This window comes from Lactuca sativa, chromosome 1, assembly GCF_002870075.4.
Source record: "Lactuca sativa cultivar Salinas chromosome 1, Lsat_Salinas_v11, whole genome shotgun sequence".
NCBI classification, from domain to species: domain Eukaryota; kingdom Viridiplantae; phylum Streptophyta; class Magnoliopsida; order Asterales; family Asteraceae; genus Lactuca; species Lactuca sativa.
The window spans coordinates 211,183,080-211,199,715 of NC_056623.2; the positions used below are offsets into that span (position 1 = coordinate 211,183,080).

Consider the following 16,636-nt stretch of genomic DNA (forward strand, 5'->3'; position numbering starts at 1 on the left):
AAATGTTTCAAAGTTAGAATTTTCAATCTGTGTAAGATTAAGGAAACTTAATGCAAGAAGGATATTTCCAAGGAGTTGATCCCCTTTGGAATACTCTGTAATGATTGTTGCCAAGTCTTTGTGACTTTGTGCATAATCGTTACAAGAGGATCAATTCATATAAGTTTAGAATCTAACAGATTTCTGTAAACGGCATGAATTTGGAATTCTTGCATTTGCAGTAAGGATTTGGGAGTGTGAAAAGAGAATCATTGAAGTTATGTTCAATTGATCTAGTTCACAAAGTAAAGATCATAGACAAACATAGTATGCATACTTGGTGTGTGGCATGACTAGTGTTTAAGAAAACATAGTGTACATGCTTGGAGCATGGGACAACTATTGTTTTAAATTCAAGAATAAAGTTGATAGCTGAAACAGTATACAATGAATAATGTGTAATCATATGGTGATAAATAAAAGGTGTTTTATTTATGTTCAAAGGGTTGATACCATATTGGATTCAATTATTATTGTGTTTTATTTTGCATGTTTTGACTTCCCGAATAAACTGGGTTATTCTTCCTGAATGACTAAGCTATTCAAACATCCACAGTCGGTCATATGTTGGAAGTAGATATGAATTAAGACTGTCATGGGTTGGCTTGTAGAGGTCTAAGGTGTTGGACAAAGGGCTACAACACTCATGAGTGCTCATAAGTTCTGAGTATTGGATTCAACCCGCGCTCATTGGAATCACTTCATGGATTTTATCACGAGTGATCATGAGACGATAATATCTTATATTCTTCAAACCTAGAGATATGAGTTGTTACTATGAGTTGGTTGTACATTGATTGCACGAAAACGCATTTGGTAACTCGGTGCTATAAAACGTGCCTTTGTGTATGATTCAACAAGTAGTAGAACAAGCCATATGAGTCGAAGTTTATCCATTCCTTTTACCTTCGGGATAAAAGCGATATCTGTGGGCCCCTCGATGATTTGATGATGACAAATGGAAGTGCTCGGCCGGGCCAGGACTGATTTGATTTGTTCAATTAGTCAGTCGTCATAAATCGGAAATCGGGAAACAACAAATGGACAGAAAGAATGATTATAATCCATGTCTCAGTCCATATGATATCTAGAATGGAGGAATATATGATCCCTTATCTAATGGACAAGTTCGTTGACAAGATCAGAGTTCGACAGCAGCTTTAAGAGCTACGATTGCCAGTTAGGTTTGAAGTCATATGCAATAATAGTTTTAGACTTATCCAAGTGGGAGACTGTTGGATTAATGTCTAAGTCCATAACTATATTTGGTATGTACTTGACCCGACCCGGCATGGTCCATTTGGGTTGCACTTCACCGACACAATTTATATGGATAATCTTTTGAGAATAGTATGTTTATGATTAATATTAATATATTATAAGTTCTAATATATTAATATGGAATCATATTATTTAATTAGTATTGATCAAGAATTAATTTATAATTAATTAAGTGATCAAAAGGAACTAATTAAATATGGACTCTTATATATATGGAATGGGCCAAGTTCATTTAGGTTGGGCTAAGCTTTCATGGATAGTCCATGGAGTGTTTAACCCATGGATCCTAGGAAATGAAAGGTCATGGGTATTAGGGTTTAACCCTAATCCTCCATACTATATAAAGATGTCTTTGGTTGGTGAAATTAGCACTAGTGTGGATACACTAAAAAAAAGGGCTAGCCAATTTCACTAGAGAGAACCAAGTAATCATATTCTCTAAAGTATTCCAAGGTGTCTTGGTGATTTGTGATTCCACTTGAGGCTTCCACACTATTGGGGCTAAGCTCTTAAAGCTTGAAGACATCAAGCTACATCAAGAGGTATGTATTCTATCTTGTTACATTCATAGTTTTTGTATGCTAGATTAGGATAATACCTTGGATGTTCTTATTTGCATGTATAATAGAGAAAACATAGATCCAAGGTATTTAGGGTTGCATGTACACTTAGGAGTGTTAGAATGCTCAAAACCCAACAGTGGTATCAGAGCCACGGGTTGTTTTCTGTTATATTGATGCAAATATTTTATTTTCAAAGTTGAAGAAAAAAAAAAAAACATGAAGTTTGTCAAATTTTAAGATAATTACTTGTTCTTGTGAAAAACTAATTATTTGTAAAATTTGAATAATTTGCTTTATGAGTTGAATTAGGTCAAATTTAATAAAAGATAAAATAATATGATTATTTTATTAGTTTTAAAAGTTTGATCTAAAGAGTTTTATTTTTTGAAACCTCCATAAGTTATGGATATGAAAAGGTTTAAAAAAAAAAAAATTGATTCAAAGTTTTTTTGGAGTTACAAAATTTGGTGTTAATGTTTTAAAGGATTCCATAACTTAAGAATAAGTTATGGATCACCAAAAGTTTTTTGTGTTACCTTGTTTTATGAGTGAATTTAGATTAATGAATAAAATTATGTGATAGTTGGTTTTAATCCAAATTAATCTAAGAATTGATTCTAAAATGTGTTTTTGTAACTTGTCCTCAAGTTATATGAAAAGTCACATTTAAGAATCATAAAACTCATAAAAATTGGCAAAGGTTACAAAAATGAAGAGTCTAGTTCTAATTAAATGGTTTTATGACTCCATAACTTGTCCTCAAGTTATGAAGGACCAAGAGTCTCTTCATTTAATAAAAAAAAAAAAAAAAGGTGTAACCTTAATTAATTCCATAAGTTATAAAATAAAGAAAAGTTAATTCTTTTATTAGTTTAAAGTCTTCCATAACTTGTCCTCAAGTTATGGAACTTGAAGAGTTTTTGGATTAAAACTACTTTAAACACATAAGTTATGGAATTAATTAGTTTTGAATAGTTTCAAAACTTGCCCTCAAGTTTTGGAATTTGTAAAGTTTTCACTTATGAATACTTTAATTCCAAGTTAGCCCTTAGAATTTTAAAAGTTAAAATTCAACCCTTATACTTTATAATATTATAAGTTAATAATATATATATGTATAAGAGTAAAGTCAGTCTTACCGCTAGTACGCCTCATTCACGAAGCCGGTCTATAAGGTGGGTATAAGGTTGTTGCCTATAAAATGGAAACTTAATGGGTGTCCACTCTCACCCACCGCTTGCTTGACTGGTGGAGGGTCGTTAGCCGAACGGGTTTGACAGGACTAGAATTCTCCCTTCATTAAAAGTATTAATGATAATACTAAGTAACTAAACTCTTAATAATACCCAATCTTAGTTACTTAGGAAAAATGTGAATAAGGTGCTAACCCATGAAATTACACTTTACACTTTGTCTAAGTCGTTAGTGGAGCGTGTGTGGTTAACCGGCACACTAACTTAGACTTAACAAGGTAGGTAAAGGGTGACTTAATATTTATCATAGTATCGATGGAGCGTGTGTGGTTAACCGGCACATCGATTGAGGGGTAATTTATTAAGGGTACCAAGTGATTTGCATGGTTACTTCACACCTTGTTTTGTGATCCTCGGCATCCCAGTCACAAAACCTGAAGGGCACACTCGAGATTGAAACATGCCTTTGAACAGTTCAATGAATCTCAAAGATCTAGGAGTTTCAAAACCAATTAAAACCTAATAATACATTTCGTTTATCTTGGTGGAAATTGGTGAATCGTCATTCACCTACCTTCAAATATTTTATAGCTTGGATTACGGCATACCTCTTCTAAGTTATAAAATAGTTTGTTGGGTCCTAGCCTTAATATTTCATATTGGGTGTCATATTAAGGACTTTAAATCAACTATCTTGAATATCTCCCAAAAGATGTCTAGTTTAGACACCTATGAACTTCCCAAATCTCTTGAAACAAGGTTTCCTAATGAGGATGATGTTCCATGGATATCATACTTCTTTCTACTCCTCCAATTATTCTCCCTAACCCACAAGTTCTTGAAAAGTTTAAGGTCACTCAAGCCCTATTGGCAAGGCAAGGTCTAGGTGTGATCACATCTTGGAGATGTAGTCACATATTGACAAGCCGGGAGAGTTGGGTGTCAAAGTCTTGAGAAAGTTGGTGGTTCAATCACTTTCTAAGTCACATAGTGAGTTCCTTTGGGACACCTATGAAACAGACTATGACAAGACCCTTAATGATCTTATCTATTTGCTAAGATCAACTTCCTAAAACTTTATGGACATTGACAATGATGACATTGGATATCCAGTAAAGCATTCTCTTCCTAATGGAAAGGGATCGGCCATAGTCAACTCGGTTGACCAAATGGTAAAGAGAAAAGCTAAGTCTGTGATAGTCTCGTGTACCATTATCAAAGGGTCCATATGTTTATATTGCCAAGGGAAGGGGCATTGGTTGCGAAGCTGCCAAATTTACCTAAGGATGTTAAAGTCAATAAGTTTGACTCTACTTCAGGTAAAGACCACTATCTAACTCTGTTAAGTTTCTATTCTGAGATTCCTGATACATGATGTGACTAGGTCACATGGTGATGTTTTAAGAATCAAAGAAAAGTGAAGAAACTTAAAGAAAGAATATGCTGAATCTGATGGCGTAGATGGATTTCTATCGCATAGTTTGAAAATCGGATTCTTGAGCTACTTCTTAGGAGTTATGAGATATTGCTTAGGAATAGGTAACAACAAGTTTTCATATGGATTGTAAGGATAAGTTTTCCGCAAAGTTTAAAATAAAAGAAAATTTTTTATTTTATTTATTTTAAAATATCCTTACAATGGCATTTGAGGAAAAATTGTTGCTTATGTGATTCCATTAAGAGCAAGAGTGGAAATATGAAGTTGATTCTTTCATTTGTGGTAATGTCTATATTTACCAAATAAGGAAAGATTCTCATCACCCAAGTTTTATTTGGACCGGAACTTGGAATCATGCAAGTTGTATAGCATGATGAATGAGAACTTTCAAGTTTTGGAAAATTAAGACTAATTACTTGTTCACATGGATGTGTGAGTCAAGTAAAGGACTAAGGGATCGAGTACACATTCTTGTGCACTGGTCAAGTCCACCACAAAAAGATTGATAAAACTATTCGTCATAGTTTACTAAAGCACAGTAAATATGATTATACTTACAAGCTTAAGTGTAATTCTGAGACATTAGAAAAGGGTTCCAATGTAAGGCAGAGCGAATAAGAAGAATCAAATTAGGCAGAAGGATAAAAGTTTCTCATATCTGAAAAGATGGGAGAGTACTTTAGTATCAGTTTTGCGATCATCTTAATGATTAAGAAAACATATCAAAATTAGTTCTCTAAGGAAATCTTAGTGCATTCTTATGACTAAGAAGAGGAACTTGAATTGTTGAAATGGTTAAATCAATAAGATGAGTCATACTTCGTTCCAATACAAGTCTTAGAGTCATACTCCAAGATTGTCATTTGAGTGACATGTCTTAAAGAAGGTATAAAACACTTGTCAAATGTAAGAGTAAAAGTTTCCTACTCTTGTACATTTGAAATTGGCAAGTTGTGATGTTTTGGATAAAACAAAGACCAACTTAGGCCAATTGTGTGAAGTGTTTGTCTTGATTAGAATCCACACTGTCTCTTGGATGTTTGACAAGGGAGTCTTATAGATCAAGAGGACAGTGGGAGTCTTAAAGGTCTTGAAAGTCTCAAGAACTAATCAAGAATAAAACCTGAAGTTCTTCACTAGCACACGACTTGAGGTTTATAACCTATCGTGTTGACATATTCTGTGCCCATTCCAGTTAAAGTTGGTTTTGCATATGAGTTCTTAGAGTTCTCAATGTGTTGCACAAACAACTTGAAAGCAATGGCAGGCCCTTGAACTGCCAGGTGGCAAGAATTTAAGATTGAGTTCAGTCCATATGAGTTCGGATTTGTCATTATCCTTGTCTTGTGACTATGATTTTGACAATTCACATGGATAAGAACACATACACCATTAAATCTAAGTGTCATAAGGTTTCTCTCCGATTCATGAAAATGATGGTGAGGAAACACTTTCACTAAGTAGATTTTAGCAAGATAGCAATTGTGATATTTGCATTCTCAAAGTCGTTAGTGGAGCGTGTGTGGTTTACCGGCACACTAACCTGAACTTGTGAGAAGTGGCAAAAAGGTCTAACCATTATGATTATGGCATACCTCTTCATAATTGTTTAGACTCACAAGTGTGCTATCTAAGGGAAGGTGTATGATTTTGATAAAGTCTTATCAAAACAATCTAGTATCAGAAATCTGAACTTTGGTAAGAAAGTCAATGAAGTATTGATTTCTAGAAGTCCAGCTGATTTCTGGGTACATGTCAAAGCTAGTGGGAGCATAAGTGTTATGCTAATAATCATCATGTTAGTGGGAGCATGATAATTATGATAAGTATTGCAAGTTAGCAATGTTAATTATAGAAAACAAAAGTTTCAATTGGGAAAAAGTTATTTTGCTATAATTAAGGGAGAGGAAATTATGCTTCATCTCAAATCTATAAGCGTAGATCGTGAGGTTTTAATCATTTAGTCAAGGATATATATGAATTTCATGTTGGAATGGCTCAACATAAGGAAATTCTGTATATGGGTCCATTATTTGCGTTCTAAAATTCGATTATGATTACGACATCCCTTTTAATAATCTGAATTATGAGAACTTGGCAAATTGAAATGGAAATATTATAGCAAAAGACTGGTTTAGTCTTTATGTAAGACATCATGAATCGTGTCCCATATGCTTCGGATATAGGATCGATTACATGTGCTATATTCATCCGTTCTAAAATTTTCCAAATGCCTGGGGCATTAAGAAGGGAAAAGGTTTAGAACTGGATATGACTAAAAGGATTAAACAATTATCGAGGACAATCTAAGGTTTACCAAAGATTGGTTACTCAAGGACAATTGGAAGTATAGTGATAATTTTGGAAGGACCATATTGACATAATCTGTAAGGAGGCAACTCTTGTTCAGAAGTGATAGTCAAAATGGAATCTGGAAATGTTTCAAAGTTAGAATTTTCAATCTGTGTAAGATTAAGGAAACTTAATGCAAGAAGGATATTTCCAAGGAGTTGATCCCCTTTGGAATACTCTGTAATGATTGTTGCCAAGTCTTTGTGACTTTGTGCATAATCGTTACAAGAGGATCAATTCATATAAGTTTAGAATCTAACAGATTTCTGTAAATGGCATGAATTTGGAATTCTTGCATTTGCAGTAAGGATTTGGGAGTGTGAAAAGAGAATCATTGAAGTTATGTTCAATTGATCTAGTTCACAAAGTAAAGATCATAGACAAACATAGTATGCATACTTGGTGTGTGGCATGACTAGTGTTTAAGAAAACATAGTGTACATGCTTGGAGCATGGGACAACTATTGTTTTAAATTCAAGAATAAAGTTGATAGCTGAAACAGTATACAATGAATAATGTGTAATCATATGGTGATAAATAAAAGGTGTTTTATTTATGTTCAAAGGAGTGTATTAAGCTTAGATCTCCTTGGATTCACGTAAAGTTTGCCACTTTACATGATGGATGGCTTGTATAAGAGTAGATCTATGGATTAGAGACTCTGCATGGCTTGGAAAGCCTCTATATGGGTTAAGAGCTAGTGGTACTCGGCGAGTCACATGGGTGTACTTGACGAGTTGCTTGAAGATAGGCAGCAACTCGGTGAGTTGGAAGAACAACTTGATGAGTTGGTTGAAGATAGCCTTGGACTCGGCGAGTCTGGTCGTGAGGTCCTAACCTTTCCTGGTTGAGCTATGAATCGGTGAGTCAAGGGATGACTCAGTGAGTTAAGTGCGTTTAGACTCAGAGTTGTGGGACTCGGAGAGTCTTGGGGCGAGTCGGCTAATTGAGTCGTGTTATAGGAGTTTCAGAGCATAGGGACTCGATGAGTCAGCGGGGTGACTCGGCGAGTAGAGATAGTCTTGTGTTGACTAGTTGTCTTCCAGGGGTATTTTGGTAATTATTGAGTTCAGTGTTTTGGTTATTGATCAGTGGTGAAGTCCGCGTCAGTGGTTGGAGCTGTGTGATCTTATCTCTTATGTCGGCAGTTGCGAGGTGAGTTATCCTCACTATATCAACAGGGTCTAAGGCACCAAGGCCGACCCTTTATCGGATTGTAATCTGGGTATTGTTGTTATGCTATTGTTTTGCTATGTTTGCATCCTGGTAGTTAGGATGGTATATGTTAGAGACCTGGTTAAGGTCGGTATCCTGGTATATAGGATGATGCTATGCTAGTGACCGGTTAGGTCGGTATCCTGGTTAGGATGATGTTATGTTATGTGATCTGCTAGATCGGTTTGATTGGATGTGAATTGTTATATGATTGTATGTTTATGTGCACATGGTTGTTGGACTGGGTTTGGGTTGACGCAGGTCCTGCTTTGTGCTGTAGGCCAACATACCTAGGGCGGACTGGTTATCTCGAAGGCCCAGCGAGTGGTCTGGATAGACTGTAGGCCCCATGAGGGCGGACCAGACATGCCGAGGCTTGGAGAGTGGACCATGCCGAGTGAAGGCCTGGTGCGGGCGGACCAGTCATACGGTAGACTCAGAGAGTGGACCAGGTGGGTTGAAGGCCCGGTGCGAGCGGACCAACCACACTACAGACTCGATGCATATGGCTAGACTCGGAGAGTGGACCAGGTGGACTGAAGGCCCGGTGCGGCGGACCAGTCACACAAGTAGACCCGAAGTGCATGGCTGTTCTATTCAGGTATGATATGTTATGCGGGGTATATGCGGTTGGTATTTTGGGGTATCTCACTAAGCTTTCGGGCTTACAGTTGTGGCTTAATGTTTTTTAGGTACTTCAGGAGACCGTGGCAAGGCGAAGGCGTGATCGTACCGCTCCTCATGTTCTTGTTTTATGATATGGTTCTAGGAATACTTTGATAATAAATGAATTGAAAACCTTTTTGTAATAACTTAATGAAACTGGGTGGTTTTTGAAAAGTTTAAATTGGCTTGGAATTTTAGAGTGTTACAGTAATGGCAATCAAAACCTGAGTCACCACCAATCTTCGTTTCCTTCTTAGATTCTTCAGACTTTGAACCCATCTTCGATTCCTCCTTCACTTTTTCACAACTGTAACTTCCCTGCTAGTTTCGGTTCTTGTTGGCGGGGAACTTCCTTTTGATAAACTTTCTTGGATTGGAAACCATCAGGGCATACTCTTCACCAGTTAGATCATAGTCAGCAAGATCTAATTCTTCTTCTTCTTCTTCGACAACACTTTTTCATTTGGAAATAAGAGCTAACGAACCCAAGCTGGAAACCACATTCGTTTCCTTTGACATTGCACTTTCGTGGGACTTGAGTATTCCCACCAGCTTTGCTAGAGAATAGGATTTGAATTGTTCGTGTGCCTTCATTGTAGACACAACTTCCATCCATTCGAGTCTAAGACCATTCATGAAGGTAACCTTCTGCTCAATAACCTTCCTTTCGATCTCATGCTTTATCATCTTACTGAGAAGATAATTAAATCGATCAAATGCCTGAATAAGTTTCTCTTTCGGCTTCTGTTTGAAATCACCAAATTCAGAAAGTAACAAAGTTTGAATCGAATGTTCCAGATCTTCATCAGTAGAATACAATTCCTTTAACCTATCCCATATCTCTTTCGCTGTAGCACATGAACTCACCAATTGGAACGTGTCCGATTGCAAAGCAAACCTAATCATTCTTAAAGCTTTAATATTGCATTGAAACTTCTCTTTCTCGTCTTGAGGAATGTCTTTCACATCATTCATGAGCTGATTGTACTCCTTTTGAGTTTTGACAATTTTTGAAGTCCTTGAGTGAGCAAACGAACCAACTGTGATTGCTTCCCAGATCAAATACCCATTATCTTGAAACCGATTACATAATCTTCAAAGTGGTGCGTCCAGAATTCATAATCCTGAGTATACAGGATTGGTATCCATGTTGTTTATCCAATACTATTGGAGAAGTTGATTGGATTGGATTGTGAATCGTCCATAGACATTGTGATGATGTTTGATCGATAACATGTTTAAGATCAGACTTGTAATTTATCGTTAGGGCAAGATCAAAAATTAATGAGATACGCCAATGAGGAATGACGACTCAATTAATATCAATCAATGCGGAAAACCCTAATAACTTCTTCGACATAAGAGATGTGTATAAATTACACAACCTCCTGCTCTGATACCAATTGATGAGATAAAATTTCTTGATCGTTTAGATCTTTCACAGGTATATTAATGAAGAACAAACTATTAAATCAAATAAGACAATGAACACAATGTAGAATCAATATAAAGCTTATGATTCAAACGTAGTCACGCCTCAGTAGAGCTCGATTAAGAACTTCCACTGGAGAGGCGAACTAGGGTTTACAATACTATAATGAGAATTATCAAAAGAGTTTCTAACAAAGGATGCATGCATGCACCTTAAATAATAAAACCCTAGTATAAAATAATGCACGGTTGGACAGGCCCAAACCGGTTACAAAACTGGGCCAAAAGGAACGAGCCCAAGACGCAACAACATGATCCCAACAAATTCAAAGACAAGCTAGTTGAAGGAGAATGAAGAAAAAGAATGAAAACGTAGTCTAATGGTTACACAAATTCTTCTAATGCTCGTATCAGGTTAGATTTGAATAAGATGATGAGCTCAAGTTAGAAAAAAATTTCCCATCGGATTGGTAGGGAGAAAGAAAAAATGAAGGGAGGGATCATCTTCAAATGTATCGAGATTCGGTAGCAAAATGAAGGACATGAGGAAAATGTCAATGAGCTTCGAACAATTTCACTTGAATTTCTCCAAACGTTTGACAATTAGAAAGGAAAAAAAATTACCACAAAATAACAAGTGCACGAGAAAAACAAGGATAAAAGATATGGAACTTTTTATGCAAACTACTGAACATCTTTTTGGGATATGGCTTCCAAATGATTTTGAAGATGAAAGAGAGAACCATAAAAAAGTATTTCAAAATAGTTTTGATATCCTAATTTGTTTTATTATTTTTTCAATATGTATTTTTTTAAATTTCAGTTATGTTTTTTTTTTTCTATTTCCAAGTAATGAAAATTAGAATTTTTATTAATTTTGTGTTTAGTAACTATTTTATTTTATTTAATATAAATTATTTATTAACAATCAATTTTTTAATTTAAAATAATTTTATTGGGAAAAAGGTGAGGTGAAATGTAACAATATCGTAGGTTTTGAAAAGGAATGGAAAGTAATGGAAAAAATGAAATGGTGTTGAATTGGTATATAAAAACTGAATGGTGAAAGGTAAACACACCCTCCTGTGAAAAATCCTAATTTAGGGAACAATGAGTATTGTACGTATCACATAACATGCACAATTTCTTGTCTTGAATAATACGAATAAATGATTATTTATAATTAAACTAAAGGAGTATATAATATATTTTTTTCCGAAAGAGAACTTTCCTAACGAATGATTCGAGCCAACTTTCATGCACCAACTAATCCCTGTTATAAATATGAGGTTTTCCCTCATGCAACAGAGTCGTTGCAGACAAGCCTAGGTTGTTAATGGCCTCTTATTCCTCACTTTATCATTATTAATGATTTTAGCAATCCAGCATGATGGCGGAAATATTGAATCTCAAAATTGCAATAACAATAACAAAAAAATAAAAATAAAAAAAGTGTTATAAGAATTGACAAATGTAACGAGTATCCTGCTTAATAAATGAAGATTTTTTTTGCTACATGTCAATCTCTCATGAGTTTTGACACTTGTCATTTTGTGGTATTTTTGAAATTAATATTATTCATTTGTCAATTTTTGATTTGTTTCAATTTTTAAAATTAAAGACATCTACTTATATATGTAAAGTATTAAATATATATATATATATATATATATATATATATATATATATATATTAAATTGCAATAAATAAGTTTCTTCATTTCTTATTTTAAAATTATGTATTAAAAAAAATTTATGTTTACATTTTAATTTAATGTTTAATCTTTTTTTAAATCAACCCGTGTAATACACGGGTCTCGCACCTAGTTTATTGATATAGAGATATACTTTGACTTGAATTGCCTACACTTTTTTCTATTACAAATTGATATAAAACTTCAATTACATACCATTAAAATAACAATTAGAGCGAAATTTTACATATAATGAACGCCATTTTCAAATACCAATGCCAGATCTAGTCCCTTTATGACCAAATATCTTGCACTAGTAAATGGTCGTGGCCTCGTGGGATTGTTTTTAACGCATATGCGGTTATTGATACATATGAAAAAATAAATCTAGATAATTTGGCAAAATGACAGCATCTCCTTGTCATTCTCGAATATTTCCATGTCTTCTTTTTCCAAAACCACTAGCGCCTCGATACCATCTCCATCCGGAGTATCCGTCAACAGGAAACCAATCCGATCTGCGGACCTAACTGCTAATGACGCACCCATAGGCTTCCCCCACCCAAAATCCACTTTGTTATAAGGGAACCCACATAAACTCGAACACCAATACGATCTCTGAATAACATCCTCTATATCTTCGTTTCCAAGTTTTAACTTCAACGTTTTAAAGTTCTCAGCAGCATGTTCCACACTTGGAATACCTTCAAGTTGCGACTTTTCTTTCTTCATCTCCTCAACCATCACACTTAAAGAAGTTTCACTTGCCTTCCTCGTAGGTATCATCATGATCCCCACGAAATTTCCCACCATTGTTTGGGGCAGCTTTTCGACAAATTTGTTACGTATATCCACTGGCATAAACAAATAAGATGGCTTAAAGCAACCTGCTTTTGAGGTGGCTGCTGCCACAGCGGTTTTATACAGTAAAGAGGTCAACACTTCAACCCGCGTAGGGTTTTTAATAGGTGATGTAGATCCAGCTAACGATAAGGCGTTGACTTTGTTCTTGAGATCGCTTAATTTTGTGTTAGGGAAAACGAATTTCTTTGTGACACGATTGTCATACCCTTGACTGATAACCTGAGCTTCGGAAAGAATAGAACTTATACTCGGGGAATGAAGGAAACGAGGGTTAAGGGGTTGTACCTCTTCGTGCTCAGTTGAACCATAACGTGTCACCGAAGCCCAATGACTTATAAATGAGACTAAAGTGCAGCCATCACCGATTTTGTGTGACATAGACAATCCTACAATGACTCCACCACAGGAAAAGTGATTGAGTTGAACCCCAATGAGACTCTTACTATGAGGAGAGTTGTCACAAAACAGACCATCGGCAAAAAGTTGCTCTACGGTTTCATCTTGTTCACTGATACAATGCTGGAATGTTTCCAGTTGGCTATCATTTTTGGCTTCAACAAATACAACTCCCTCATCGTTACAATCAACATAAGGTGTTGTGGGAGTTTGTAACGTTCCTGCAAAGGGGTAGTATCGTGCTAGGCTTTGTGACAACGATTTCTTCATTTTCTGGGCTTTATCATAGGCAGATAAATTGCTATTGTCATTGTTTGAGTAGTAGAGAATCAGTGGCATGTACGTGTGTTGGGCTAATTTATCAATTGAGGAAAGATTATAAGTGTGGAGGTGAGAAGAGGTTACACTTGAAGGCTTGATTGTTTCTCGAGAGATAATGGTGTGAAGTTGCCTTCTTCCTAATCGTAGGAGCTTCCCTATCATTCTGGTTTAATGGCTTCGAAGGTAAGACTTTGTTTTAGCGTTGAATCATTATATATATGTACCTGGTGAGATAGTCAAGAGTGCCACCCCATTAGTTCAAATGAATGGAAAGTGTATATATTTTAAATATTAACCGTTATGGCAACTTGCTTTCCCATGCATTCCAGATTGATTAGTTGCCCATTTGACTTCCTTGATAGGTTCACATGGTGCAATTTGTAGTGTTAATTACGGTTCTTGGAATCAGTTGGCAGCTGCCTTTCTTGATTAATTAATTGACTTTGTGCAAATTTCAATATGGTGATCAAGATCCCTTGGTGATCTTGGTAAGGTACCCAGGAAAATCAACCTATATAATAAAATAATTGAAAACCCTTGGTATATGGAGTGAGTAGAATGGAATTGAACGTAGCATAACATAACACAACAAAATTGGACTGAACTAAGAATATTATATACTACCGATGAAAGTGGGTCCAAATCGGGCCCGGATGACCCGGACCCGGAAACTGGTTAACATGATTTGTTAGAACCGGAAACCATACTGGGTTTGGTTTGGTTCCGGGTACGGGACTGGGTAAGTCGGTCTAGAACTGGTAATCCCAAAAATATCAAAGTGAGTAGGGTGAAACCGAGTAGAGTGAATCTAGAACCGGAAAAAATAGAAATACGATTTTTTTTATACTTAGTGTTTTGATATCTTACGTCTAGATGAATATAAGTCACTTAATACATATGAAAATAAGGTGTTTTTGGAATCTAAAACTAAGGCCAAACATTGAACTCCATTTTTCAAAATTATTCAGCCTGAACAGACTTATAACGAAGCGGGTATGACAGTTTAAAGTGAACTAAAAATTCAGTACACTGCAGTAGTAGGAACAAAACAAATTTTATATCTCATGTTTAGAGGGCTGTAATTCGCTCAATAAATATGAAAATACGGTGTTTCTTGAGTCTACAAATAAGGTCAAACAGTGATCTACAATTTAAAAAAAAAAAATATCAGCCCGAACCTACTAGAACGAAGCACATATAACAGTTTAAAGTCGAGTAAAATTTCATCAACAATACAATAACAGCAACAAAACAAATTTATTATCTCATGCTAAGAGGACCGTAATTTACTCAACACATACGCAAATAATGTGTTTTTGGAGTCTACAACTAAAGTCAAAACACTGAACTACAATTTAAAAAAAAATCAATCTGAACGAACTTATAAGGAAGTGGATATGACATTTTAAGTCGAACTCAAAAGTCACCATAATTCCTTTATATTCTTGTTTTTATGGAACTAATCTTTCACTTCATGATGTTACCAAAAGAATACAAGTTCAAAAATCATGATTCAAGTTCAAAAACATGTTTCTTGGTTTACCCGATTGCGATTCTTGTACTTGGTTCCTGTTCTTTTATCCGGTTCCAGTTCTTTACTCGGTTCAGCTTCTTTTACATGGTTTACCCGGACCCGATAAACCCATACCTGGAATACCCGAATCTCGGATAAGGGTATTACTAAAAACCCAAAACCCATACAAATTTAGTATATTCCGATTCAACCGGTTTCAGTTCGTGTCCAATTTTCCAGTTCTAAATCTCATCCTTATTATATACCCAACATTTGGTTTGACTAGCACACGACGGGACAATACATTACAATTACATAATTATCCTTCGTATATTATTATTATTATTATTATTATTATTATTATTATTATTATTATTATCATCTCCAAAGCATTAGACCCTTGCGGAGCTGCATACATCCACCGCCTCTTTATCTTCTTCCACTGTACGATTTCCTTGCCTTTCAGCCACCGCCTTTCAAACAATCAAATATCCGAATGTGATATTATAATAATCATATTTGTAGTCTACAAATGAAAACAATTGATTATCCAATTGTATTTTCACTAATCATTTCGAAGTCGTTGTAAATTACAAAATATTGCATTTCTTATATACACAGTAAGTTGCAGATTTTCTTTTCCTATAAAAAGTGAGAAACAAAAGTTTGAAGGAAATCTTCGTGAACAGAGACCACGATCGTTTTCTAAATTAGTTTTAAATTATTATCTATCATATTTCTTTATTATATATAAACTTATTAGTGCTATTTCGAATTTTTCTAATGAGTCGTTGTTTTAGGAGTCGTTAATTGAGACATTGCCAACAATAAAACCGATGAATACAATGAGTGTGTTTCTGTCATTAGAAGTTTGTTCCATCTTGTTCCACCATGTTGGGTGGGATTAAAATTTTAGCATTTAGTCCCATTGACTTAGTCAATAAGTAATTTTAGTTATGTCCCATCCATACCAAACGCCCGTTAAAAAAACCATGTTCTGTCTATCTAGTTCAGTCCCACTTACCAAACGGTAACTTAGAGTACAAGAATGTTAGTTTCATAGGATAACTCCCGGATATGCTTGTGTAGTTTAGGACACTCGGTGTCATTGTATGTTAGATCGGTACGCTCTTAAATATTGACCATATGGTGTTTTTGGGAGTTATGGGTTAGGGTAAGTGGGAAGTCTAGTTACTAGTTACCAAGATTATGTATGATTGACTAGAAAATGACTTAAATAAGAAGTGATCAATGTCAAGGAAACTAAGGAAGGCTAGTTGATTAGGGTATGTAACGCGCTAGTATATGTTATGTGTTTATGTTACATGATTATGCAGTAATGATATCATTTGTTCTATGTAATCTAAGTTGGATAGCTTTGGAACTCTTGGTCTAATTCCTTATAGGGATGTTCTTGTCTGATTGTTTGCTCTCGTGGGGATCATTTGTGTAAGTGTCTATCTGATCCTTACTACATATGAGCTTACGAATTATATGAAAGACCAAGATCTTGACCTTGACAATTGAATGAAAGACGAGGATCTGGCCCCTGGCAATTTTAATGAAGACCAAGATCTGGCCTTGGCAATTGTGTGAAAGACCAAGATCTAACCCATTACAATTATATGAAAGAGGATCTGACCCTGTAAACTGTATGAAAGGCCATGATT

At 35.4% G+C, this 16,636-nt stretch overlaps 1 protein-coding gene across 1 annotated transcript; it reads right to left on the reverse strand.

The window, feature by feature from the left end:
• Nucleotides 1-12,074: 12,074 nt before the first annotated feature.
• On the reverse strand, nt 12,075-13,839 carry LOC111909098 (acyltransferase Pun1). The gene has a single exon (XM_023904885.3). The coding sequence runs from the start codon at nt 13,613-13,615 to the stop codon at nt 12,260-12,262; it is 1,356 nt and encodes a 451-aa protein (XP_023760653.1). The 5' UTR covers nt 13,616-13,839; the 3' UTR covers nt 12,075-12,259.
• Nucleotides 13,840-16,636: the final 2,797 nt, after the last annotated feature.